A 27,549-nucleotide genomic window follows, 5' to 3' on the forward strand; every position below is an offset into this window, starting at 1 on the left:
GATCTTCCTTTGCAAACCAGTGTTGTGAAATTAGATGTGTTTTTTCAAAAGTACCTGTCATGCAATTCATTCAAATAATAACATCTGATTTGCTTCTCTGAGATAATAATGGCCTAAAGAGATGAACTATATGCAGTTTTAAAACTATTTTGCTTGTTTTGTTTGTTATTTCTTGGTAAAATTGTAAATAAAGACAGAATGCAAAGATTTGCAAGGACATTTCACTTTCAAAACTCCAGCAACCTGTCTCCTCAGTTCCCAGACGTTTACAGAGTGTTGTTAAAACAAGAGATGATGCAACACGGAGGTAAACATGCCCCCGTGTCCTGACTTTTTTGAGACGTGTTGCTGGCATCATATTTAAATTGAGCATATATATATTTTTTATAAAACAATAAAATGTCCAAGTTTAAAAAAAAAAAAATTATGTTGTATTTGCCTATTTCCAATTAAATAAACAGTTTTACTTTTTTTCTTTACAAGCCACAATTAAAGTCCTCCTCAAGTTCATCCAATTAATTAGGAGAAACATGGGATTCGTTGTCTCATCATCTTGCATATTTATTCTCAATAGAGTCTTAAAGGTACAGTACACGTTACAAGGAGAGGTAAAACTGCACGTACTGTCCCATTACTGATACAGTATGATGTAGTTCAGTGTCTTTCAACACGTCGAGTCCAACATCAAATCTGAAACTCCACCATTCTCATGCAGAGGCTGCAAGTTGTGTTTTTCACTTCTGCTGGTGCTTTCTGTCGGTATTTGTGTCCGTGATGAGAGCTGGTCTTTAACCTGAAACACGTCCCACCTCTCTGGCAGCAGTCCTCGGTTAAAGAGGACAGACGTCAGGTAGGAGACGCCCACAATGGTGGCGAACACAAGCAGCACGCAGATGGTCCTGATGGGGAAATACTGAACGTAAACGCCGTCCTCGAGGGTGCATCCTGGGAAGCGGATCACAGGCGGGACCCCAAGTAACGGCTCCCCACACAAAAGTCTGAAACAAATACCCAGCAGGAAGCCCGAAGTGGCGCCGTAACCGTTGGAAATGTCGAAGAAGAGCACGCAGACCAGCTGCGGGAACATCAGGATGTAAGCGATTTCTCCACCCAGGACCCAGAAAGCCATGACACCGGTGTGGAGGAAGGTGAGCGACGGTGAGTCCGAACAACACCACCGAAAGACGAATCACCCACCGGATCTCATTCTCTGAGGCCTACGGTGGAAGAAAATAAATAAAGAAGACAAGGAGTTCAACAAACGGTCAGAAATAAACTTTTATATCTTTCCAGACTTCTCTAAAACACTCCGAAAACACTTTTGAGTTAAAAAAGTTTAGTTTTACAATCTTTGTTATTGTTTACTTACTTTATGTTAAAGTTAAAGGACAAGGTTGAGGTAAAAGTTCCCTCAAAGGTGTGCTAGAGGCCAAAACAATGCCATCAAAAATAACTACATGGTCATGCAGTGACTTTCTGAGGAGTTTACGGCCAAATACACTAACTTCAGTTTTGTCGGAAACTGGCTACTGAGAGCAACGTTTCTTTTTCACCTGACCTTCGTCCTCAAGATCTTCTTGTAGATATTCGAGGAGAAGATGGAGGCAGACGACAGCAGGGCGGAGTCGGTCGATGACATCACGGCGGCGGCCACGGCTCCGATGCCGACGACGGCGATGTAGGGTGGCGTCAGGTGGGTCAGGGCAAGCGGTAAAATCAGACCGGTCTGACCTCGATCGGACGGAGATGAAGATCCGTACGAAGTCTGATTCCAATCTGAGAAAGATTAGAACCGGATTTATAGCCAAACTCATCATTAATACCGTATAAATCCCATTTCAATTTCAAGTTTATAGGTACTTTATTGGACGCCGCTGCTTTACCTGTCGATGCAGCCACGGCACCGATGAGCACGGGAGGAATTCCGAACGTGGGGATGAGAACGGCGGCAGCGTAACACCTCAGCTTGGCCGTCGCTGAGGAAGACGCTGACAACGTCCTCTGGTGGAAGTCCTGGAAACCCAGGTCGCCGAGGCTCTTGGAGAAGGAATCAAAATGAATGATTCACGTTATTAGACATAACGTTATAGAATATTGGACTTTTGAGTTTTGTCCTCGTGCGTCGGTCTTGATGAGGTTACGGTCCTCGAACGCCTCTCATTCCCTTATCAGCAGTAAAAAGAGGTCGATCCACCTGCAGGCTCTGTCTGCCGTCAGAGTGCCGACCCAGGGAGCCTGGAAGGTGTGATTGAAAGACGTGGTGGTGATGTCGACCGCTGCCGGACTCATGAAGAGGAAAGGGACGCACAGCCACTGAGCAGAAAGAAGGAAAGAGGAACTTTAGATTTTATTTTTATCTGCTGCCTCTCTTTACTTTCTCACACAGAGAAACTTTATGAAAATAGACATTTAACATCTTCTAGTCGTGGCTCTGGAAGAAGATTTCATAAGTGAGTGAAAATAGCCCCTGGATCATCACCGTATTACATCATCATGGTTATGTCAGTCTGCCTTTTCATTTCCAACTGAAAACTGTTTTACTAATTGGATGGGTGGGATTTTAAAAACACGATTCCACCGGGACGGGCGCATCTACGATTTTACCGTTGAGCCGAAACTTGAGCAGAGCACACGTATTTTGTGTCAAAAAGTTTGAGGGACAGAAAAATGGGTGTGGGGGTAAGCTAGTGCAAGAAACTTGCATATTGTTTAACCTGTTGTAAGCAGGCTGTCATATTAGAGAGCCCCGTTGCCATGGCGCCACAGTTCAGATGGTTTGCTAACAAACAGATAATGTCACAGAAAACCAGCTCGACTCAAGTTACAACCGTCAGACGCCTAAGAAGGTCCCAGCAGAACTCGGTGTTGACAGTCTGATCCTGGGGGACGAATTCAAGGGTGCATAACCCCGCCTAAGCTTTGAAATGGTTTAAAGGTATTATGCTATTATACATACAACATAAATATTTGAAAAAGTGCAACATGGCAAAGAGGACCGACTAGATACGAAGCGTTCGTTCTCAGGTAATGAACACACAACAATTCTTAGTTTCAGGCGATTATACACTGATGAAAACATAATCATGAATATTATACTCTACACACACTGGTCCTTTAATAAGGACACGAACACAGTAATTAAATGGATCGTACTGGTTTAGTTTGAGGTTTTCTGACATGTTCAAACATTAAACACCGTCGGCTGTGACTCCAAACAAACTCGTGCGCTCGACTAACTCACCGAGGTGATGAAGATGAGGGTGAGCTGGATGATGTCGGTGTACGCCACAGAGTAGAGGCCTCCCAGCAGGGTGTAAGTGATCGCCACGGCAGCAGAGATCCAGATGCACACAGCGTAGGACAAGCCCAGGATCACACTCATGGTTACACCTGTTAACACACGTTACCATGCACGCTTCAAACATACACATGCATCCACAATAGATACCCACGGCGACAATCTAAATTAAATAATTGGACATTATGATTCAGACATATTTGAAAAAAATAATCTTCATTTTCTTTTACATAAATGCAGCAGAAAAAACATCTGCATTGTGGATCAGTAAGGCTGAAAAACATTTCTCAAACATACACATTATTTAAAAAGTAGTGCTGGATTGTAGGCAAGGAATTACTCAACCATGCAGCTCTTACACCCAGTCGAGGTACGTTCAACATGCAAACAGAGATGCAGTTTTACCAACTGTTACCCAAGCTTATCAGCGTCGACGTCACCCAAATAATTTCCGACATCAGCGGCGCCACGGACAGAAGTCCGCTCAGTTGGTTTCCATACTTGATCTGGAACGGGTCCATCATGGTCACGTACTTCTTGTTTCTCATCGGCTCCGCGAAGAAAAGACCACCTTCGGGGGAAAAGTGGGAGAATTACAATTAAGCTTAAGTCCTTCTTGTATTCTCATCTATCTCTTCATCTGTCCAGTCGTGCAAGCCTCTAAACATAAAGACAGAATCTGCCATCAGTTTGGGGGGTTAAAAGGATCCTTAAAAACCTATTAAGGTTCTGGATTCCCTGTTGAAACATGATGTAAAAGGAAGATGTGACAGAAATCTGCCAGAACCAATGTGATATTTGTTAAGAAAAATTTTGATTTTCTTTTATATAATTAGCAATAATTATGACTTATTAGGGGTTTTAACGTTTCTTGTGTAGGATGTCACCATCACAGTACTAAATACCGGCCCAGTATCACGGCAAAGTCTGTAATACACCTATCAGTCCACTAGAGGACACTGTGTTAGTGTCGTGTTTTGCCTGACCAGGGTCGAAGATGGAGGTCATGTGACTAACATAACGTAACATAACGTAACGTAATGAACATATTTAACTTACAGAACATACATTAAGTAACTTACATGACATCCGTAACCTCACTTGTGTAAAAATACTTATTTTAACCTAAATCCTGATCTTTTTCTGACCCTAACAAAGTATTTTTTTCCTAAACTTAATCACGTGGGTTTTGGTGGAGAACCTTTACTGTTCACGCATCTGCCAGATAAAACGTGACACTGACACGGTCTCCTGGTGGACTGACGGGTGCATTACACACTATTGTAAATACAGAATAGAGAAAAAAGAACAAAAAGAAACGTGTAAGAAATGTTATTTTCAAAACAGTATTACTACAACAAGAAAACAAAAAATTATTCTGAAAAAAAAATTGCACATTAAAAACTGCTTTAAAATGTTGATTATTTAAAACCTGAAAATCTTTGAACTCTAAAGGAGCAACAGATGAAATTGATGATGAGAAGAATGAACGTGTCAGATAGAGAGTATCTCTGAAAGGAGTTGAAGTATCAGTGGAGGTTTGACAGCAGGCAGGAAGCAGCTCCCTTCAAACATCATTTGTTACCGAGGCCAAAGGCCAACGTGGCCGCCAGCGGCATCACGGCCCAGATCAGCCCCAGCTTCGGGTCGTACACCGTCTCTGCAGTACCGATGATGAAGGTCCCGCCGACCCACGTGGCTGCACGGAGCACATCGGGCAATATCAAGCAGAGGAAGGGAAATGCATTATTGATCAACGGCAGTGGGACGACAACAATAACGACCGTGTGACCTGCGTTAAGGGAGCTGTGCCTTTGTGCCAAATCAGGACAAAGCGCACAGAAACGGGATATCTCTTGGTGAGTGGTGTTGTATGCCGACCTCACACAGGTTTATATATATATGTATATATATATCTAACAAAGGAAATCAAACTAATATAATAATCACATAGTCACTGCAGAAAGAACACAGACCCGTTCACCCGTTGTTGTCTGTGATTCTTATTTTAAATGAATAAAATGAGTGTTTTTTCCCCTGACGGAGCCCGAGAGGATAAATTGCCAAAATCCAGCAGACAAGAATCCATGCTGTCAAAAAGGTTTCATGAAAAAAAACCGGTTTGAAATGAGATATTTCTGTTTTCTATTTGTAATAAATTTGCACAAAAAAAATGCTGCAGACTGATGTGAATAAAGGACCGACCTGTTGTGGTGAAGATGCCCACCACCAAGCTGATCTTCCTGTCTCCCAGCAGCGCCATGTCCGCGTGGTCCGCCCGTGTCCTGCTTTCATCCCTCTTGGCTTTGATGGACGCCCAGATGCCGATGCCGAGCACCAGCAGGTAGAATATGATGGTGGCTACCAGCCCGGGGATGTTGAGAGCCATGCAGACGGTTCTCAGGAGAGCAGCAGAGCAGCAGAGTGCAGGCTGCAATTGATATTTGCTCAACCTCAATCACTGGTATCACGCCCATTGTCGTTAAGCAGAGTGGGTGCGGCTGCTCTGTGGCTGCTGTGGCGACCTCAGGCCGGGCTGCTACTTCCTAAGGATTCTGTGGAGTCTGCACTACCGCCAGCACAAAGCAGGAAAAAGGAGGCGGGGTTAAAGGACCTCCCTGACATCACCGGGCTGCAGCTGCACCACTCTACACAGACACTGTTCATGTAGACACATACACACATATATGTACAGTATATATATCAACATATATACACACATACATACCTACCTATTGAAAAATCGTCTTGAGTTCCAAGCACCAATAACAACAACAAAAAAATGACTGCCTCTCTCATAAGAGATCAAGAAACTGTTTTCTATTTTTACATCCTTGTTGTTACATGCCCATCATCCTTTGAATGCTGGAGTTTCTGGAGCTTTTGTTTGTTCAGTTGTGTTTGGTGAAACACGTTTCGCTGCATTGAACGTGTCTAAAAAAAACAACTCCGTTCATGTTTTTCTTTCATCAGGTTAGATCAACAAAATTCCACAAAACCAGATGGTCCAGATTCATTCTGAAGTCTCTGCTTCAGTCTGTTGATCTTTATCGCCCACGTTACATTAAGAAACAGTCAAACTACTGATCAATAACAATTCAACAGCCACTGGTTGTGGTTCTGCTCCATTTCTACCTGGTATTAATGCACATTTTCTATTGGAACATCTTGTATAAATTGCAAAGGATAAAAACCCTGTTACATGATTTTTGTGTGTCTGTAGTTCAGAAATGTTAAACACTCGAATTAGAGCAGATTATTTCAGCTCTGGCTGTGGTCATGAAGGAATTATTAGAGATTACATTAACCCACATTTATATTAAAAAAAAACAGTTCTTTAAATCTTCTTTTAACTTTGATTGCACAACATTTAAGGATAAAAAAAAAATACTGTGGGACACTATTAAAGAACTCCCCACTTTATTGTCAGTCATTGTATTCAGAAATCAAACAATGAGACAAAAATATACTGCAAGTATCACAGTAAAAATGAATACAAATAATCAAAGACTTGTTATTTTAAAGGGAGGTGAAGCTATTGCTGATGCTCACTTGGGAAAATACGACTGTTAAAGGACGACATGGGTAAAATACAAGAAGATAACAAGAAGAGTAAAAAATAGTGTTTTCAATACAAATGTACATTTTTTACAATTTAAAAATCACACCTCGTGTTAACTTCAGTTGATTCTGCTCCTTTTATTCGGTCTTTATTTTGAAGTGTAATGCGGTGGCGAGGCAGCGGGGACCATCGCTGTGAAGAGGACAAACTGAAAACAACCTTTCTGCGTCGGAGTCGTGAGCGTTCGGCGGTTTGAAACGTTAGAAGGAGGTTGACGGAGGATTCATCCAGACGGAGGTTTGAAAGACAGACAACGTCTTCTGGATTCCAGTCAAGCAAATCACATGTATAAAAAGATGTTGGTGCAGCAGGAGAGGGCGGGGTCTCTTCTCATTACGGTTGAGGTTTCTTTCAGATTTTTTGCATCTCTTGAACTCTTGATTGATGTTCGTTCTCGTCTCGGTCGGTAAGAAGGACAGATTACGGTTTCATCAGCTGGAAACAGCTGGATATCTTTTCTCCTCTCTCCCGCTGATTCAGTCCATGACTTCTTCCTCTCCGACCGTCTTGCCGTTCCTCCTCATCTCTCCGTCTCCGTCCCCGCTGCCCGTCTCCGGCCCCGGACTCGGCGGCAGCTCCAAGTCCTTGGAGCTGCTGGTGCTGGCGGCTCTGGCGATCCTGGTGAGCGTCTGTTCGTACGGCGAGGGCAGGTAGACCATGAGGAACACGCCGTCCGTCACGTCCTGCTCGGAGCTGGAGCTCGGCAGGTTCTGCCGCCTGCTGCGCCGGATGGAGGACAGCAGCTCGCAGTTCCTCTCCGGGTCCTGCAGGTCCTCCAGGGCGATCACGTTGGCCAGTCCCAGCTTGCCGCTGAGGTTGAAGCCCCGCCTCCGGCGCCACACCAGGAAGCCGAGGATGCTGACGACGACGAGGAAGAAGGAGACGGTTGCTACGACGATGTAGGTGATGGATCTAGCACTGATGAGGGCCTCTCCTGAGCTCTGGCCCTGTGAGGAAGACACCAAACCATTAGACTTTATTTTGTGAGAATATAATAAAACATGTTGCAGAGCAGTTTGTACTTTAGACAAAGTCAAAAACTAACTAAATAATAAGAAAGAAGGTGAAGTGTTAAATATAAATAAGGTATTAAAAAGTAAGATTCAACCTGATATATATATATCCATATACAGGTTACAGGTACTTCAGCTCATTTATGATTCAGTATAAAGGTGGTTTTAAGGTTTTAGCTGCTAACAAACGTGCAGAAAATAAAACATGAAACCCAGAAGAAATAAATCAACGTGACCACTTACATAGAACAGAAAAATAACCTTTTGACTTATGCAGTTAAAGTCAGGTTATAAACTGTCTGGTTGTTGCAGGTAAACAAATTTAAGTGCTGACATTCAGTGTTCAGTGGTGAAAGGAAAACGGTGGTTAGTTGGTAACATCTGGCCAACAGAGGGCGCTGTCAGTCACAAACATCGGGTTTAATCGGCACCATCGAAATCACCGAATATGGATTAAGTTCTTAAAACATTTAAAGACAGGATGAAGCTCCGAATGCAAAATAAAGACTGAATAAAGATTTGAATAAGAGCAAAATAAAGTAAATTTTTCTGCACTATTTGAGCACAAGAGTCACAAAGTAAGATGCTTCTGAAATATAAGTAACATTAAAAATAAATATTTGAAATGCAAACTGCCCAGAAAACTTAGTGTTACTCCACGATAAATCATCTGAGTGGAAACTAAGAATCACATGAAATCACAAATTTATTTATCACAAAATTGGACTAAATGAGAAAGATAGAGTTGTTTTCAAAACAGCTGGATCTCATCAACTGATGAAATAAAATTACATTAAGAATCTAAATAAAAAGATTTCTTTTGGCATGACGATCGAGACAAGCAGTTTCATTTTGAAGAGTTTCTTTTTTAAAAGACAACTGTTCTGAAGTGAATTTGCATTTAATCTTGGAGTTTTAATTAAAAATATAAAGTATATATAAAAAAAAAAAAGTAAAATGGAGTTTTAGAGAAAAACAATTTCAAATGTGAAAACGGATTTTTTTTTTCCACTGCAGTGATTACCTTCAACATTTAGCAGTCAGATTAGGACTTTATCTTTCACTTGATAAACATCGTTATGTCATCTCAGTGCGTAAATGACAAAATTACATCGTTCATATCAGCAAAATCTAAAAATCTCTGGAGAATTATTAGATGCAAACACATTTTGTTGTGCAAAATGTGTGACTAATGTAGTAAAATGCAACAAAAATTTATATTTTACTTCATAATCTATGATGTCAAAATGATGATAATAAGAGCTTCTGGAAATTATGAATAGTTTCATTTAAAAATAAATAAAAATAAAAATAAAAGACTTATTTATTATTGAAAATAAAAACACGAGATTTGGATGAGCTCACCACTGCCTGTCTGTCGGTGGAGGGCAGAGCCGACGGGCCCGGCGACCAGTCCAGAGAGTCCCGGCCGGCCGGTCCGAACTTCATCCAGCTGCTGTCCAGCAGAGACCGCATGGTGGAACGGGTGGAGGGTCCGAAGCCCAGCCGGAGCCAGGGGGCCACAGTGGGGGGGGGGGCGGGAGGGGGGAGGGGGGCCGACAGCACTCAGAGGAGTCACAGAGGACGAAGGAGACGAGGTGCAGGAGTCCACTGGCGGCTCGGAGGGACACTGGGCTGCAGAGCTGAAGGGATGAGCCAGAAGTACTGTCTGCCAGGGGGTGGAGGAGGGGGGGTGCTGGGGGGGGGGGGCGCTGGGGGAGGGGTGCTGGGGGGGCAGAAATGAGGCCAGCAGACAGTTCGTGTGTCCAGCAGAGAGGAGACACGTCACTGGTCCTGATGGGAGGAGTTACAGCTCGACATGCATCGAGTCCGGGATGTTTTAATGTTAAAGGACTCACATTCAGTTTTTAATTTACAGATAACAAACTGAACTTCCACTCCAAACTTGATCCAACTTTAACTTTAATTCTGGAAACCGTTTGGTTTGAGGATGTTCGGCTGCACGGAAATTAAAATGGACGGATGCAAAGATTCTTTCTAAGCGAGTTTGAATGTTTAAAGTTTTGCCAAAGATTCCTCGTTAAGCCGAAGATTTCTGACGGCCGTGTTTGTGCCAATAAAACAAAGAAAATGTTGCTTTATGTTTCGATCTTAAGTTTGCTCTTCTTTTAATTTAAATTAAATGTGAGTTATCGTACATTTAAAACCTCAACGACAAACACATTGGAGACAAACTGCGTTTATTGTGCAGCACACAGAGCGGACAGGCCGGCTGACGAAGCGCTTGGAAAAACATACAGCAGAGTTCAGAGGCCGGAGCAGGTTAGAAACATCGGGAGGAAAAAAGTACACAAGCTTTTATTCTTTCATATCAAAAGCAGAAGAAGAAAAAAAATGCAGGTTTTTTTTCTTTTAGTTTTTTAGAAATCACAGTCACAACATTAGATGAGCTGCTGACGTCGGTCGGAGGAGGAAGCAAACGGTGCAGGAAGCTTCGGCTAAAAGACAGACGTTCACGACTCACACAGCCAAGTCTTTCACAAGTTCCCCGTATTGGAGTTTTTTTTCTAATGTAAAAAATCGTCATGCCTCCATGTTTCCTTGCCTTTGGAAAAAAAAAAAAAAAAAATCTGAAATCCAGTCCTACGTTTCCCATAATGCATCTCTGTCCGCACCTTTCAGATGTGTGTAACAGGTTATCGTGTAGACTTTAAGATGAGGTGTTTCCGCTGTTTAAACATGCTCCTCATAGCGTCACCGCACAACTTCAAATAACTCTTATTATTATGGGATTCATCCTCTAATCTTCCCATGGAGTCGCTGGTCGAACAAAGATCTTTGGTGACACCAAACTTCTGAACTTTAAGCTTTAACCTTCGAGGAACCGTTTGTTGAGAGAATCACTGACGGTTCGTTTGAGGTTCATTAAATGTAACTTTATCTGCTTTCAGCATTTTGAACCACGTTGAAGCCTTTAAAAGCTTTTAACCTCCATTGTTCTTTAAAGTCCGAAAAAATGTTTACACATATTTTAGTAAGTTCCACATTTTTAAGACCGTCAATCTGTCTGAGCGCCGAGTAAAGTAAGTATAGTAGGTCAGTGTACAATCACTTCGGTAATCCCTTCACTTTAAGTCAGCAAACTATGGATGACTTTTGTCGTAAATGATTAGAAGAAATGCGATTAGCAGCTCGCCGGACAAAGAAGGAGCGAAGCAGAAAAGCAATAAGAGCTGAAAGTCAAACAAAAGACTGAACGGGTAACGTGACGGCGGATTTGGAGCTTCTCCTCGGAGCGCATCAAATCTGCTTAGAGTGCAGATGAAGTTTGTACTCATGGTGAGCTCAGCTTTTCCATACTTGCAGCTATCGCTCTTAATCTCAGAAGTCAGAAAGGCAGACAAAAGATTTGGAGAAAAAAAATCTGGAAAAATCTAAATACTGCAGACAGAAATCAGATCTGAGGGATTGAAGGCAGGAGAATCATCAGAAAGTAGAAATCAGAACAAACTGCCGCTGCAGAGTCGCTGCATGACGTCAGACGACTGCTTTTTTTTATTTATTTATTTTTTTTATGGGAAAAACGCTGTCACGGATTTAACACCAACTAAATCCTCTCTGTTCACTGCTGCTGATCACACTGATGGCCAACAACATCTGTCCACCCGCTGCGAATGGGGACGGGTCAGGGACACTGTGGGGGTGGAGGGGGGGCATTATTAATGCTGTTTGGTTGTTTAGCAGTCGGAAATGACGACTAAATAAAAGTAACTAACGAGATGGAGGAATTAGAGCAAGATTTTTTTCCAAACACACAAACTTTTTTTTCAGATTCAGTTTTCGGATGTCACGTCAGAGTGACCTCACCTCGCTCGGTGGAGGAAGTAGGTCAGGGGGATGAAAATCAAATCAATAACCGGATAAATTTGGTTTGATATTTCCGCTGAGATCTAATAAAACACATCAGTAAGCACACTAAAGGTTGTCTGTCCTTTAGTCTATACTCACTTTTGTGTAGAAGAGTGTTCTTTGATCTTATTGGTCGACTTCAAGGACACAAGTTAAAAATAAGTCTGGTTAGGTCAGGTTAGTCGGATGCTGCGTTCACTGTCGTCCACATGAGACACAACATGGGATGAAAATGAAAAGTGTTTTTTTCTTTTCCATTAAGAAGGTTTGAAGCAGAAAGAACTGATTCAGTGATGAAGGAAACGAGCAGTCGGCCAGGAGATGCTTTAAAGAAGTAACATGAAAAACATTTATATTCAAAGCGGAAAAAAAATAAAAAATAAATCACAATTTGAATGTTCTTTTGCCAGATTTTGAGGTCGCTGTAAGTATGTCCAACTCTTCCACCCCTTCATGTTCGTTTTGTTTAGTGTTGATCGGAGATTTTCAGGCTCTTTATAAACAGACAAAGATGTTGATGAAGCGTAAAACTTCGACGCTGTCAGAGAGCGTGAGACAGACGCCACAAAGGAGTGAATGAAGAGAGAGACCGACAAACACTCAGCTGTTGACCAACTGGGTGAAAAAAAAACCCGAGTAAATCTTCTTAGGGAGCTTCAGATGCTCCGCCCCTCCCCGACCTGCCGGCATGCCCTCAATATGGTAAAGTTAGCGTCAGTTCGACGCTCTCTTCTTTCATTCATTCAGTCATAATCTCTCCTAAAACACACACGAGTATGAATGGAGGTCAATGCAGCTTCAGATCAGGCTGCTGGTTCTGATGAAAGTTATTCACTGTAATTATGATTTTAATTCGGGGTTAAATGGTTTCGGGGTGCGATTACACTTACAGTTCATGTTCTATGATCCAAACAAACACAATGGCAGCACTTAAAGACTGCGTATAAAAGTGGATGTAGCTGCAATACCAGCGAGTACCACTAGAGGTCGGCTCCAAAAAGCCTCCGGCTCCATAGACTCCCATTCAACTTCTCTCATCAAATCCAAAGTGAATAAAATGTGTCCATCAGTTATCTCGGTGTTGTTAGCTAAAGTCACTCCTTCTTCTTAGTTTTCTGGAGGTCCATCTGAAAATAATCCCTCATTCATTAGAAAAGAAGATTCAAGAAGACCTGTTTTTGGGAGCGTGTCTGTTTGATTGACAGGCCTGTGCTACCAACGGGTGATGTCACTGCTGGTTGCTTTATCCAAGAGATCAGTAGCTTTTTTGTAAATACAGAAACCAACAGCAAAGTTTGCAGATTTTCCCGCTAACACTAAATGTCATCAGATATTACGGTCAGTAAGAAAAGAGATTTAAGGACAACTTCCAGATTATTTCACTTTTTTTAGACCCGTTTTCGATATAAAACCGGGTCTAAAAATGTCATCCTGTTGTTGGTGCTCGTCAGGTCATTACAATTTAAAGTGATCATCTCGTCGGATGAACTCTTTAACTGTTCTCAGTGAATTTCAGGATAATCTGTCTTCCATAGATTACATAAACACAAGTGGGAATTCTGATCTTGTTTTGTTGCCAGAGGAAAGGTCAAAGGTCACGAAGAAACGTTAGGACTCCTCTTCTGGAGACTGAGAACAACAACAGCAGGTTTTATCTAAATCGGTCCTGCAGGTTTGATCTTAAAAGTCGAATGAATTGATAAAAAAAAGAAGAAAAAAAAAGAGGAGGAATTAATAACAATATAATCATTAATTGGAGCAGTTGGGGTCAAAGGTGAATGTTAAAAACCCAGATGTCACATGATTAGATAGTAGCACAAAGTCACAAAAAAAAATAGAATATTCTCAACATGATAAATTGAATATTTAAAATAATTTACATACATAAAATAGTAAAAATAACAAGTCGCAGGCATTTAAATATTACAGTGCACATACTGCATGTTTGTATTTGGTTCAAATAAATACTTCAGTTTTGTCAGGCGGGAATAAAGTAAGACATTCAGAATATTTAAAGCTGAATCCGACACACATTCATAAACGAGCTGATGGAACACGTCTCCTCTGGATGTAACGCTCAACATTTTAAACGAGGTGATCTTATTTCAGACGTGAAGTTTGGACTTTGTGATGGTACTTTTTTTTTTTTTTTTGGTGTCATCGCCCAACATGTCTCAGAGGTCGGCTGTCAGTCAGACAAAGCAGGCAGGGCCGAGTATATTCTTCCTCTCTGCATACTACTTGTCCTTCATCATCGTTTTCATAACCAGCAGCAGCAACAACGGACGATGACTACGTGGACCAGGTTTTTTTATTTTTTTACCTTTTTAAACAAAGCCTGTGGAGCTTTTTGACCACTTGTCATTTCAATAAGCTGCTCTTCTGTTTGGTTTGCAGCTCATGCAGACAGGTGACATGAAGCACGTGTTAAACGAAGAGCTGGAAAATTCTCATTTCATTTCTTTGACCTCCCTCACAGCTGCTAGTGAACAGCGTACCAACAGAACTGTGTTTCTACAGCGAAGGAGGAAAAGATGCAGGTGAACTAACACCTGTAATTCACTGCACATGTGCACATTTAAAGTTTGCATCTGCATGAGATATAATGTGAAAATACTGAGCTGAAATTCTAGGAGATTCTGCAGATCGCAAACAGAAAAGAAGCAAATGATATTTTTTCTGGCGTGATTTAGAAAGGAACCGTTTCAACCGAGGAAGAAGAAGAGTCCTTTACGAGCCGGTTAAATTCTCCACTTCTCAAACTAATTCACCTCTGTGATGTCACATGATGTCACATGATGTCTGTGTGCCATTTCTCTCCCTTTTTGAGTCGCGTCATTTGCCAACCGAGCCCTTCGTTAATATCCCGTTTATTCGTTTAGTCTCCAAACAAGTCTGCTGCAACAAAATGACTTCCTGGTTTCGAGTGTTCGTCCTTCACTGACCGACAGCCCGCGCTCGCCGTCTCCTCGCCGCGACGTCACCCGATGATGTCGTAGAGTCGGCCGACGCGGCCCAGCCACTCGCGCAGCGCCTGGCGGACGCGGGCGTCGGTGACGTGGCAGGACAGCTGGCTGAGGCAGGGGTAGAGCGCCGGCTGCAGCGCCAGGAAGGAGGCGTCGGACAGGAGGAGGACCTGGTTCAGGAGGGTCAACACCATGTTGGTCCACGCCTGCAAGGAGGAGGGGGCGGGATCAGTGTCAGAGATCAACACACGAACGTACACAGATATGCTGGACATGGGAGGTTATTCTTATTCATGTCTAAGGATTTCATTTCGACGTTTTCACATAAAGTGCAACATTTGCCTTGAAACTAGAATTAGCGCCGAGCCGTTGTCGTTCACGTGTAAATCTGTCCAAACCCACATAGATATTGAACTCAATGTGACTTTGAAGTGAATGGTTTTGCCAAATTCGAACAACTTCCCATTAAGTGTTCTTGATATATTGCGTTCACAAGAACCGGACGGACAGATGAGGGGAATGCGAGGTCACAGTGACTTTGAACTTTGACCTTTGACCACCAAACTCTAATCAATTCACCCTTAAAGCCGAGCGAACGATTGCGTCACATTTGAAGAGATTCCATGCCGGTGTTCCTGAGATATGGTGTCGATGTTAATGCATCGAATTTGGTTCACAGTAACCTTGACCTTTGACCTTTCCCCACCAAAATCGAATCAGTTCATCCTCAGTATCAAGTGAACGGTTTTTCCCTCGAGGCGTTCTTGAGATATCGCGCTCCGCCGGCGGCTCTCGTTGGCGCGGAGGCATAAAAACAGAGATTAACTGGACTGTTAAATCTTAAACAAGAGATTATGAACCGTCCTTCCGCCTAATCTGAACAGATTTACTGGAATTAGATAACAGATTACGATAAATCGATTAATTCTTGTCCCCCCCCCACCTGGATCTGGGCCTCCGAGTCCCTCAGTGAGATGCTGTGGGAGCTGATGGTGGATCCTGACCGCGGCCTCTTCTCCTGCCTCAGCACCTCCGGCCCCGCGCTGACCGAGTGCCTCAGAGGAGGTCCCTGCTGGTCCACGAGCTGCTGGGGCCTCTGAGGGGGCCTCTGCGTCTCCACAGTTCCCCTCCTCTCCCCCGCTCCTCCTCCTCCTCCCCCCCCCGCCGCCCGGCCCTGCTCCTTCATGAACAGGTTGACGTGGCTCTGCTGCGGCTGCGGCTGCTGCTGCTGCTGCTTCCTGCGTTTGTACTCCATCATCAGCTTGCTGATGGTTTTGTCCGTGGCGATGGTGTACAGTTTGTTCCCGGCGCTTTCCCACCATTCCTTTCTCCTTCCCGGCGCGGCGCCGGGAGCTCCGCCCATCGAGTCTCGCCTGTCGCCTCCGAGGCGGAAGTGGTGGGGCAGACTTCCTGTGCAGCTGTGAACAGAGAGGAAAACAGCTGATTTTATTATTGAACAGGTGAGAGTAGAGGCTGGTGTTAAATACGAAGACATCGGACCTGACTCCTGGACTGGGCGTGGGCGTGTCTCCCGGCGACGCCACGCTCACGTCCGCCGTCTGACACCGGTACCCGCCTTCCTCCGACGGCGTCCCCCTCGCCGAGAGCCCGCCCGCCGACGTCGGCGTGGACGTCTCGGACTGGAAGAGAGGCAGGAAGAAGATGTGCTCCCCTCCTCCTCCTCCTCCTCCTCCTCCTCCGGCTCCGCCCCTCAGCAGCGCCGTCTCCTCCAGCGTGCTCTCCAGGTCGCGGTGCATCTGGATGTAGCTGTTGCACAGGTCCACGCACAGCTTGTAGAGCCGCTTGACCAGCCAGGCCCAGTCGGCGCTGCCCAGCGGCTGCACGCTGAGCGACGGCACCGGGGCTCGCCACGGGTGGCGCTTGTCCCGGCCGCGGGGGGGGCTGACCTGCTCAGAGGAGACGCGCAGTTAAAGAGGGCGACGACAACGTGAGCCTGAAAGGTGAAAAGTTCAGTCGCTCCTCTGAGGACTGTCCTCCTTAAAACTAAAGAGGAACCACTAATGGAAGGAGGAAGAGCAGCAGCAGCTCTAATCCACGGAAAACTTTTATTTGTGTATTTTTGTTTCTGCGGTGCGTTCAGGGGTCGTCTGCCGAACAGCGTGACCTCGAGGTGAACCTGCTTTCATGATCCAGCACACACAGCTGTTCTTCTGAGATTTATGTCAAGAACAGAAAACTCAAAATCCATTGCTTATGATTTTTCCTGATTATTACAGCGTTTTTATGTCACCTGTGCCGTTTCCTCAAAGATGTCTTCGTCCTCGGAAGAAGCAGATCCGGGATGAGACGAGTCGGAGCTCCTCTCCTCTTCCTCGTGCAGGATCCTCTTCACCTGAACACACGGAGCGGTTACGACGTGCTGCTACGTGGTCGTTACAACATTTCTAGGTGGTTGCTTGGATGTTAACGTAAGATGTTAACCTTAGATGTAAAAATGAGATCTTTAGTAGGTAGAAACCAAATCATTAATAAAAGTGTGTGGATTATTAGATTAAATGTTTAATAAATGGATTCATGTTCATGTTATTTTTGTGAAGCATTCGTTCCAAACGTATTAAATACCTGCTCTGAACGTCTTTCATTTCACCTACCGAACACACAGAAGTGCAGATATAAAATTATACTATAAACTATAAAATTACAGCTTTTATTTAAAAATGTGGGGATTTTATTAGAATTTTTTTCACCAGCTATTTTCAGATTTTGCTGCATTCAAATGTATTCATATTTTTAATTCACTTTTAAGATATTTTTCCTGCATTAGGTTACCGGCCTGCTAGCTTGCTAACACTATTAGCCTCTGTGGCTTCTAGACGCCCTCCTTTCGTCTGTCTGTTGGTTGGCACCATGCTGGGAGCAGAAGGCGCCATTATAAGAGGGTGTTTTAGGAAAGTAGATGACAGTTTGGGCTGAAATACACTGAAAGTCCTGCAGAGCTGACAGGAACTGAAAAGTCAGGTGATAATTCTACGTATGTCTCAACTACATGACATCAGACTAAATTTGGATTTTGTCGGTTCCCACCTGCTGCGCGCTCATGCTGTCGGCCTGGCTCAGCGTGGCGCACAGCAGCGCCTGGAAGTACAGGTTGAAGCTCATGGCGGACTGACGGTAAAGATTAGCGGCGCCGCAGACGCCCGACACCTTCATCAGCAGGTATTTCAGACCCGGCCGGGTGTCGAAGTCCCGCGCTGTCCTGCAGAGAGGAGATCAGCACGAGTGGGCAGCTCATCGACATTATTAAATATCATAAGCACCATTATCTGCCAGCCTGATTAAGAGATCCACAAATGAGACTGACCTGTAAGAGTCCAGCAGCAGGTCCAGGATTATGGCTAAATTGGTCATGGAGATGTAGCGCAGGAAGCCCGCTGGCGGTCTGCCGGGGTCGGAGGTCACCGGCGTGACCCTTTCGTGACCCTCGGGCTGCTTGACGAACTCCTCCATCAGGATGTCGTAGAGGTTCTGCAGCAGAACCTGGTGGGACAGCAAACTCACCACGATGGTCCGGAAGGGGATCCTGCAGGTGAAAAAAACACAAAACATCTTTATAGGAGTTTACTGAATGCTTAAAATGGAAATGTTATTTTATAATTATAATTGTCTGTTAGAATTATGAAATAAACGGAAATTAATACAAAATCGACCACCTAATTTATAATTATGGGCTTATGCAGAGATGTGTGGTATGTTGGCAAACTGTTCAAATCTGACAAACACAACATCACTGATGTCACAGAAAACATTCTTACCCAATTTTCCTGTCAGCAAAGCAGCAGAAAGACAAGAAGAGGCAATTCATGAGAAAGTTAGTGTTTTAATATTTACCTGCATTTCATTTAAAGTTACAGACGGAAAAAATATACTTCTGTACTTAATCCGGTATTTCCTTCAAATGAAATGTGGCTTTGTGAAAAGACGACGGAGTTTTATCACGTGGCAGAAACTTCCCAAAAGTGATTTGTCAGTCCTGCAAATGTGTTGGAATAAATTTGCACGTGTCGACAAAATTCAAACTTCATTTGAGATTTATTTTGAAAGGAGGATCAGCAGGTTGCACTGTTACTTTGAGGTTAGAAAATAAAAGCATGTAAATTATTAATCATCACCAAACCTGTGTGTGTGTGTGTGTGTGTGTGTGTGTGTGTGTGTGTGTGTGTGTGTGTGTGTGTGTGTGTGTGTGTGTGTGTGTGTGTGTGTGTGTGTGTGTGTGTGTGCGTGTGCGTGTGCTGTCCACCTCTTCTGAGCGTGTCCGTTGGACTGCTGGTCAGACGGCAGCTCGATGATGAGGACGCAGGACTGAGCGTGCTCGAAGCCGTCTTTGTTGTTGGGCGTCTTCGGGGAGCACTGGGTGTCCAACATAAAGACCTGGGACACAAAGAGGGACATTTTAGCAAAGCTCTCCAGGGCCGGCAACAGTTGCGCAATATAATAGGATTTCTGCACTGCTTATTTCTTATTTGAGTTATTATAATATTTTATTCTTTTTGACCCCGGGCCTTTTGAGATCAAAATTGTAGCATAATTATGTTGCATTTATGATGACTGGTGTCTGTAAATATATGGTGAAAAAAAAAAGATCTATAATTATGCACATATGCAGCTGTAAAAAGAACAACTTATTTCATGGTTAATTGCCGAAATTTCTTTTTCTTTTTTTTAAAAGGGGACAACAGAGATTATTATTTATCGTCATGGACGCGTGACCTGTTGAGCCATGGCTTTGATCCTCCAGTACTCGGCCTCGGCTGACGGCGAGTGAGACGGAGCGGCCACCTTCACCTCGCAGGCGTCTCCGGAGAAACTGTCGGAGCCGCTGCGGAAACACGCCAAGAGGTTCTGCAAGAGAGGAGAACCGAGAAGGGACGTCAACACGGACCGGGGTTAAAAAGAAAAAACGGCGTTTAACGGATCCTGTCGGTGAGTTTTAACATGGCGGACGGGACATCTTCCCCGGCAAAATAAAAGATGGTGCCAAGGTTACAAACTGAATGAGCAACTGTCAGTCAAACGGAAGTAAACCTTCGAATGTGTGCAACAGAGATGTTTTGCAGCTTTATTATGAGACAAATCAGAAAACAAATGCAAACTTGAAACCAGATAAATTTGTTTGATGTTCAATCATTTATTGAGCAAATAGGAAGCCTTAGTTGAAGTATTAGAATAAAAAAGGCATATTATTCCTAAATATACAAGAAAAATGTAAAAAAATAAAAAGCACAGGATCCATCCAGCACATACTGGACATGACCTTCATGTTTTCATGCTGTAGCAGGTCAGCAGGTTCTTCTGGATGAAGCATTTCAGTTTCATACAGAACATACATCAAATCGGATGTGACCTGAATGCATTGCTTCTAGACAAAAGCATCTTTTCTGAGGTGGGTCAAAGGTCACGCGTTTATACGTTTGAAAGCATAAGCTACACGGAGATCTCGACCTTCTCTCTGCCAAGACTCAATTTAAAGTCTCCAAAGTTCTTCAAACGCAGCGATTAGACAGAAACAGACGGATGAATATTTAATATTTGGTCTTTAAAAGCTATTTCATTTCATTGTCCTACTAAAAACTCATCAAACTTGCAACGAAAAAAATCTGAATTGCTTCTTTCTTTAGTATATTTGCAAAACTGCAACGTGAAACCAAAAACTAACCGACTCAAATATAATAAAATACTTCAAATAAAAGTTACAGCTGAATATGTAATGTTTAAAACATGATTTAACGTGCCGCTGTTATACAAAATGTCCAGAAGTCCTAAAGAACAACTGTGTGATGTGCTGCATGAAACAATAGCGTGAACACAAAAGCTGTTACATAAACAAAAGTGCCGTCAGCGAAGCTCAGAGCTTCTTAAACCGTTTGTTCATATGTCGCACATCAAACTGGGACGAATGTTTTAAGCCCCTAAAAAAACCCGACTTAATGTAGAGATGAACACAAGACTTTACATCCAGGGTTTTTTTTTTTGTTAACTCGGCATTTTAAAATGTCGGATCAGTTCGTGCAGAAACGGCCTAAAAAAAAAAAAAAAAAAAAAAAAGGATTTCAACTCTTTTTTTTTTTTTTTTTTAAAGTAAACAAGCAAATTATCTTCAACTCATTCGGTCTGTTAAGAATCCCAAAGTTAAATTGTCTGGAAACAAGCAAAGAAAATCTGTCAATTGTTTTAAGATATCATCATCATCATTTCTGAATCACACACACACACACACACACACACACACACACACACACACACACACACACACACACACACACACACACACACACACACACACACACACACACACACACACAGCTGTGGCTCTAAGCTGTAAAGCTGCTTAGCCACTGTCAGGCAGGCAGCTGCCTCTGAGCTGCAGGAACACACAACACGCAGTCATAAAGCACCCGCTGGTATCACCTCTACCACACACACACACACACACACACACACACACACACACACACACACACACACACACACACACACACACACACACACACACACACACACACACACACACACACACACACGGCGTTGGTGGTGGTGCTCTCTGCGGGGCTGAAAGGGAACAGCATGACTGTGATCTCTCACAGCACTCGAACATGGCTGCATGTGTCATACAGTCGCTGCTCAAACACCCAGAAACTGACGTTTAACGTATTGCGCTCCGTCGTCAAGGAAACCTCTCCAAGCTACAACTTTCTAAACTTCACATGTGTCAGATCTTCCCTGAATAGGATCTGGGACATCCCAGACTGGAGCCAGCACCTTTGTCATTATCAATAATTCACATTTAAGTTCATCTGTTCTTTAATTATTAATTTTTTTATGTCTCTTTGAGGTTATACTCCCTAATTGCTCAGTTGTCGATTTTAGATGCATTTTAAATCCGATTAAAACAAAGAGTCAGACAGATGTCGATCACTCAGGTGACACAATGATGCCTGAAGTGTGTGTGTGTGCTTTATATGAGGTAATGCTTTCGGGCCTTGAACAGCTGTAAAAGAAGTATAATTATTCATATACTAATCATTAATGATTTGGATTAACTATAGAAGGTAGAAATATTTAAAGCAGCTTCTTTTCTGTCTCCTTTCAGCTGAATCAGTTAAACAGAAACACAAAGTTAAACAGGAACAGAGTCCGACACAGTGAGGAGACGAACTGGAGTCGTGGGGAGAACATGTCGGCGCGGTGAACCGAGGTTATCGAGCTTAATGTGGTCCGTCAGCATGTTGACAGTATTAGCAGCGACGGCTTTCAGATTACTTCTTTCCCAACAAGCGGCTGCAGAGCGCCGATGGATTATGTGGTTTACTACAGAGGAGTGTGAGTGGAGAGTGGGTTTGTATGGCCTTTTATCTCTGTGTATCAGTGTGTGTGTGTGTGTGTGTGTGTGTGTGTGTGTGTGTGTGTGTGTGTGTGTGTGTGTGTGTGTGTGTGTGTACCTTGACGGGCTCTAACGTAGCAGAGAATGCGTCCTGCAGAGCGCAGCAGGCCAACCTCCACATTTCCTCAGTGAACACCGGACCCACTGTGACCAGCACGTACCTGCAGGAAACACCGGTGATTAGACCAACAGGCTAAAAGAAACGTTTTCTACTCAGTGACAGGTGTGTGTGTGTGTGTGTGTGTGTGTGTGTGTGTGTGTGTGTGTGTGTGTGTGTGTGTGTGTGTGTGTGTGTGTGTGTGTGTGTGTGTGTGTGTGTGTGTGTGTGTGTGTGTGTGTGTGTGTAACAGACGAGTGAGTCGTCACCTGATGCAGGAGCAGCCCACTCTGGAGATGGTCTCTGCAGGCTCAGACACGCAGGCCACCAGCAGCTTGAACAGGTCCTTCAGCATCAGGTTGATCAGGGACTCGTAACCAATATCTGCCAGGAGGGAAAAACACACACACACACACACACACACACACACACACACACACACACACACACACACACACACACACACACACACACACACACACACACACACACACACACACACACACACACTCGTGAGAATGTGAGATTATTCTGAAGGTCACAGACACACTAAAGAAGGACTCGGGTTCGGAGCGACTTAATACACAGTTTAATCTGACTAAAGAGGACAGTGGAACAACAAGTCATCATTCATGCTCCATTTCACCTGAAGGCCACACGAGACAAACAATAATTCATCCGATCTACGACGGTGCACCTGCAGTTTACAATATTTCAGCACAGATGCAGTAAGAGGCTCTATTGATTTACTGTTTTATTTATTGTTTGGGTTTTAATTGTGTTATATTTTTCCTGTTTGTTCTACTTTTCTCTTGTTTTTATTGTGTTCTTTTATCTTGCTCTGTGAAGCACTTTGAGATGCATGCAAAGGCGCTTTATAAATAAAAACAAGTGGAGACACTGAACCCTGAACTCTCACCTGAGTGTATGAAGCTGTTGACGTGCTCCACCACCAGCTCGCAGCACAGGCCGATGGCGTGTTTGAAATTGGCCGCCGCCACGTCCCAGTAGGAGTGGTCGCCGTGGCTACGCTGCAGCCAGAGCGACATCACAGGAAGCAGTAGCTGGATGACAGAGAAGATAGCGAACCCTGGACCTGCAGGGAGTAGGCAGGGTTAGACCGCGAGTATGTTTACAATGTCAGCATGAAAAGTAAGGTCACATGACTGATTTAATTTAGTTTGTGTTTATGATAACTGTCCTCTCAGGTTTTTCTAAAAATGATGGTTATTAAAATGACCATGGTTCTCCTGACTGGGTGTGAACACTCATGTCCACAGATGTGTGTCTATGTTGTTACATTTTCCTCCTCTGCTGGTGAACACCTGTACCTGGCTGCTCCTTGCCCTGACTGGCTCTCTCCTCAGGTGTACCTTATCAGCTGATTGGAGTGGAGAAATATATTATGTTTGTTGCTATTTTTGGCTGCAAGCTGAGCTTGACTGTTGATTATGTTAGATCTTGGTGGTTGTAACATAATTTGGGGGCTCGTCCGTTATTGAAACCCGGGACCTCTCGGTGGTTGTAGCATAATTTGGGGGCTCGTCCGTGATTTAAATCCGGGACCTCTCGGAGGTTGTAACATAATTTGGGGGCTCGTCCGTTATTTAAACCCGGGACCTCTCAGTGGTTGTAACATAATTTGGGAGCTCGTCCGTTATTTAAACCCGGGACCTCGCTGTGGTTGTAACATAATTTGGGGGCTCGTCTGTGATTTAAACCCGGGACCTCTCGGAGGTTGTTACATAATTTGGGGGCTCGTCCGTGATTTAAACCCGGGACCTCTCGGAGGTTGTAACATAATTTGGGGGCTCATCCGTGATTTAAACCCGGGACCTCTCGGTGGTCGTAACATTCACACATCACCTGGTATGGCGGAGACCTCTCTGAGCAGAGTGAAGAGCAGCTCCAGGGTCGGAGGTTGGTGTTGTCGGGGGCAGTTTGACACGGCTGCCGTGAGCTGCTCCAACAACAGAATCCAGACCTGGATCAGACCTACAGGGCAGAAACCGACAAAGCTGGATTAGAGAGAGGAGACAGAGACAGTAAAAGACTAGAAAAACAGTAACCTGTCTTGACCTGTGTCATCATCAAACTCCTGGAGGACACAGTCCATCCCGTCCTCACTACTGATGGAGCGCTCTTGTGATCTCATCGGCAGGCTGGCGAGCCGCGCCCCCAGAAACACCGGCTTGGACGACATCTTGTAGATCTTCGCCAGCAGCTGTCAATCAAATGCAACACGGCATTCATCAAATCACAGGAAGGAGGAGAAAAATACCTGCAATTTTCCCTCTGATATCCGTGTCAGATTTGTTTAAGTCTGTCACTTATTGAACGGTCTAAGAAAAGTAAAATTATTTTATTCCAAAATTAAAAGAAAAAAAATCCCAGTTTAGGGAGTTTTGTGAAACTTGTGAGTTCCTACCTGCGAACATCTGCGGAGGTAGTCGAGAGCAGGCAGGCAGAGGTCGGTGGAGCTGTAACCTGAGACATGGACGCAGTCTCCAATCTCTTTATAGTCAACCTCTCCTGAACACAGAAAGTAACACAGGTACACAAAAGTGTGAAAAGAAAATGTCTGTTTTTAGTGACTGTACAAAGTCACAACCAACTCGAGTGAACATCTCTGTACATCCCTTCCTCTTATGTATACGTGACATTAATGCAGCGTGTACACGCACGGTATGAGCGCGTGATTCGAGCAGAAATAAAATCCCTGTAGGTTTTAAAAGAGCGTGCACGAGTGAGACCGACCTAAGCCCTTCACGAACTTCATGAGACACATGATGTAGTCGGTGGCAGCGTTGGCAAAAACCTGGATGTTGTCGGTGTTGATGAAAGCCTCGAAGACATCGAACACCGGCGCCTGGGACTTCCCTGGATGGAAAAAATGGGAAGGAGGGAGAGATGGAAGGTTTAAAGGAAGAAACTTTTGTTATTTACTGCATCATGTTTCAATAAAATGTACGTTTTTGTCGTTTAAAACAGACCCATGGAGTATTCTCCCAGCAGGTAGTCTTTGGTGTCCGTCTTGCTGCCGTGGACGGTCCTCAGAGCGCTGAACAGAGGCCTCCACCCTGACAGGATCTGAGGGGAGCACATCTCCACCAGCTCTCCTATCGACGTGATCACCTGCAGGGAAACAAGCAGAAACACTCCTTCAGCACCGTTTATAAATGTACAACCTGTGAACTGATGTTCTGTGTTTTTATTTATTTTTTATTTAGAGGTTTAACTGGACCTGGTCCTGGACGTCCTCGTCGCACAGCTCCAGCTGCATGATGTGCTCGAAAGGCCTGAAGAGCGCCTCGTTAAAGTGGAAGTGTGGAAGCTCCGCCCAGCTCGTCAGCACCTCGGTGAGGACGTCGTGGATGAAGGAGACGGCCTTCTGGGACACGTGGCGCTCTTTGTGACACGCGGCCTGAGAGACGGAAAAAAACCTTCGTGTTTGTAAGGAACGAATAAATATTCTCAAGGTTCCCCGATAGTTTCAGCGTATCTTTGAAATGAACTATAGTTTTCACACCTGCAGCATGACCTTGTCTTTTATTAGTGACCTCTTAGAGTTACATATAAAGCTAAATATTATGACAAGAAAAGTTACAGCTTCATTATTCACTCAGTCAAAATGTCAAAAGTTTGATGATATTCTACTGTTATATTTTAATGTCAACAGCATTTAAACCAAACAGTACCAACAAATATTAACTTGAAAATGATATGAAACAGATTTCCTTGAGCAATTTTCTTGAAAAAGTTTAAATGATTTATATTTTTTGCCCGTTTTGCAGTAATATGAGAGATGTTAAAGGTTTAAAGTCCCGCCCCACCTCCACCAGGTGTGGCGCCACCACGCTCCAGGCCCTCATCATGTGCAGCAGAGGACGCCTCTTGTTCCTGACGATCCGCAGCATCGCCTCGCCGAGACGGAAGAGATGGAGAGCACTGCGCCGGTCCAGGGTCGACTTGGCTTCTCCTGCAGACCAAAAAAAGTGTCATTCATGTCTTCATTACTTATGCTGTGTGTGTGTGTGTGTGTGTGTGTGTGTGTGTGTGTGTGTGTGTGTGTGTGTGTGTGTGTGTGTGTGTGTGTGTGTGTGTGTGTGTGTGTGTGTGTGTGTGTGTGTGTGTGTGTGTGTGTGTACCTGGCATTGCCAGTGAATAGTCTCCGGTCTCAGTAACAGAGTTGAACAGCTGAGACTGAGAAGCTTTCCTCAGCTGCTGCAGGAAACCGACCAGACCGACCAGGTTCAACTTGGTGGAGGCTTCATCGTACAACCTGAAACACACACACACACACACACACACACACACACACACACACACACACACACACACACACACACACACAAAATAAGTGTATTATTACATTGCATGTGAACATCTACAGTACAAATGTATTTTGATGCTGCAATGCAATTTTCCCTTTAAAGGCCGGTAAAGTCATTTGAGATGAAATCATGAAAGAATAAAGTGTTCGTTAATAAAAAATAACGCTGAGTGTAACAACGTTTTAAAACCCAAACTTGAGTTCTTCGGGCCGTCCTGTGCGGACCAGTATTTACTATGTTCTGGCACCACTTTCAGCTTGTAATGTGTTCGGTCCATCTGTTCCAACAGATCAGAGGCAACTTGGTTTTTTTGATTCGCTCCTAAAAGCAGCCCAGATAACTGGTTACATAAGAGATGATCCTTGGAATAAACACAAACTCCATATTTACCGCTGCACTGTGTGTTTGTGTGTTTATTAAGCTTTAACAAGCACAAAGCAGTCGTGACACACACATATATACACACACGTATTTGTCTTTGTACACATGTCAGGACACCGACGTCAGTCTAAATCTAGTTTTTTTTTATTTATTCCTGGAACAAAGTCTCAATTAGTCCTTTGAAGAACTGATGACCACAAACTGTCCTCGTTTTTTTAATTTCTCTGGGGATCTGAAATCCAAATTAGACATGAAAAAGATGGACGCGTGCGCTCACACACACACACACACACACACACACACACACACACACACACACACACACACACACACACACACACAGGTATATCTGCACCACTGCTGCCATCTTGTGGCTGTAATGTGTCACAGCGATGTCAGTCAGATGTGGTTTTGGCAGATAAATTCATGAAGAGTCGCCGCCCTGCTGGCTGATAATGAAACAACACTTGCACTTGAATTAAAATATATCCGTTTATGTTTTCATCATCAGTGTGTATAACCAGTTTACATGGTCACATTATGTGAGAGCTGTTTTGTTTCTGTGTGTT

The 27,549-nt window shown here is 43.8% G+C and overlaps 2 protein-coding genes and 1 pseudogene across 8 annotated transcripts in view; all 3 read right to left on the minus strand.

Annotated features, from left to right (window-relative positions):
- Positions 1-664: 664 nt before the first annotated feature.
- LOC138627155 (high-affinity choline transporter 1-like) lies at positions 665-5,738 on the minus strand (annotated as a pseudogene).
- Positions 5,739-6,698: 960 nt separating this feature from the next.
- On the minus strand, positions 6,699-9,409 carry LOC138627156 (uncharacterized). The gene is made up of 2 exons (XM_069709295.1): positions 9,299-9,409; positions 6,699-7,867 (listed from the first exon to the last, which is right to left on the minus strand). Exons 1-2 carry the CDS (start codon positions 9,407-9,409, stop codon positions 7,397-7,399), a joined length of 582 nt encoding a protein of 193 aa, XP_069565396.1. The 3' UTR covers positions 6,699-7,396.
- A 708-nt stretch (positions 9,410-10,117) lies between these two features.
- The window catches only part of arfgef3 (ARFGEF family member 3), a 37,592-nt gene continuing 20,160 nt past the window's right edge, over positions 10,118-27,549 (minus strand). For 4 of the 7 annotated variants that reach the window (XM_069709355.1, XM_069709354.1, XM_069709351.1 and 1 more), the window contains exons 24-43: positions 26,414-26,547; positions 26,099-26,244; positions 25,510-25,689; positions 25,259-25,400; positions 25,023-25,145; positions 24,694-24,797; positions 24,345-24,489; positions 24,132-24,260; positions 23,185-23,361; positions 22,535-22,649; positions 22,227-22,329; positions 19,498-19,629; positions 19,028-19,158; positions 18,543-18,551; positions 18,092-18,310; positions 17,815-17,986; positions 17,021-17,122; positions 16,270-16,676; positions 15,713-16,187; positions 10,118-14,975 (exon numbers count right to left, since the gene is read on the minus strand). In XM_069709355.1, the coding sequence (XP_069565456.1) occupies positions 14,784-14,975; positions 15,713-16,187; positions 16,270-16,676; positions 17,021-17,122; positions 17,815-17,986; positions 18,092-18,310; positions 18,543-18,551; positions 19,028-19,158; positions 19,498-19,629; positions 22,227-22,329; positions 22,535-22,649; positions 23,185-23,361; positions 24,132-24,260; positions 24,345-24,489; positions 24,694-24,797; positions 25,023-25,145; positions 25,259-25,400; positions 25,510-25,689; positions 26,099-26,244; positions 26,414-26,547 (3,337 nt within the window). In that variant the 3' untranslated portion in view covers positions 10,118-14,783. Of the gene's footprint in view, positions 14,976-15,712; positions 16,188-16,269; positions 16,677-17,020; positions 17,123-17,352; positions 17,378-17,814; positions 17,987-18,091; positions 18,311-18,542; positions 18,552-19,027; positions 19,159-19,497; positions 19,630-22,226; positions 22,330-22,534; positions 22,650-23,184; positions 23,362-24,131; positions 24,261-24,344; positions 24,490-24,693; positions 24,798-25,022; positions 25,146-25,258; positions 25,401-25,509; positions 25,690-26,098; positions 26,245-26,413; positions 26,548-27,549 lie in introns of those variants that run through there. The other 3 variants (XM_069709353.1, XM_069709352.1, XM_069709356.1) reach the window with 2 other exon arrangements.

The sequence above is a fragment of the Brachyistius frenatus genome, unplaced genomic scaffold, assembly GCF_029030835.1.
Source record: "Brachyistius frenatus isolate BFR_SWC_R1_liver_20210118 unplaced genomic scaffold, ASM2903083v1 Contig_82, whole genome shotgun sequence".
Lineage (NCBI taxonomy): Eukaryota > Metazoa > Chordata > Actinopteri > Embiotocidae > Brachyistius > Brachyistius frenatus.

Excerpts from the sequence above, each read along its gene's own strand:
- LOC138627156 (XM_069709295.1), bottom strand. The coding sequence starts at position 9,409 with ATGCGGTCTCTGCTGGACAGCAGCTGGATGAAGTTCGGACCGGCCGGC. Across the intron at positions 7,868-9,298 it reads CCACCGACAGACAGGCAGTG|GGCCAGAGCTCAGGAGAGGC; the intron begins GTGAGCTCATCC and ends TCTTCCTCACAG.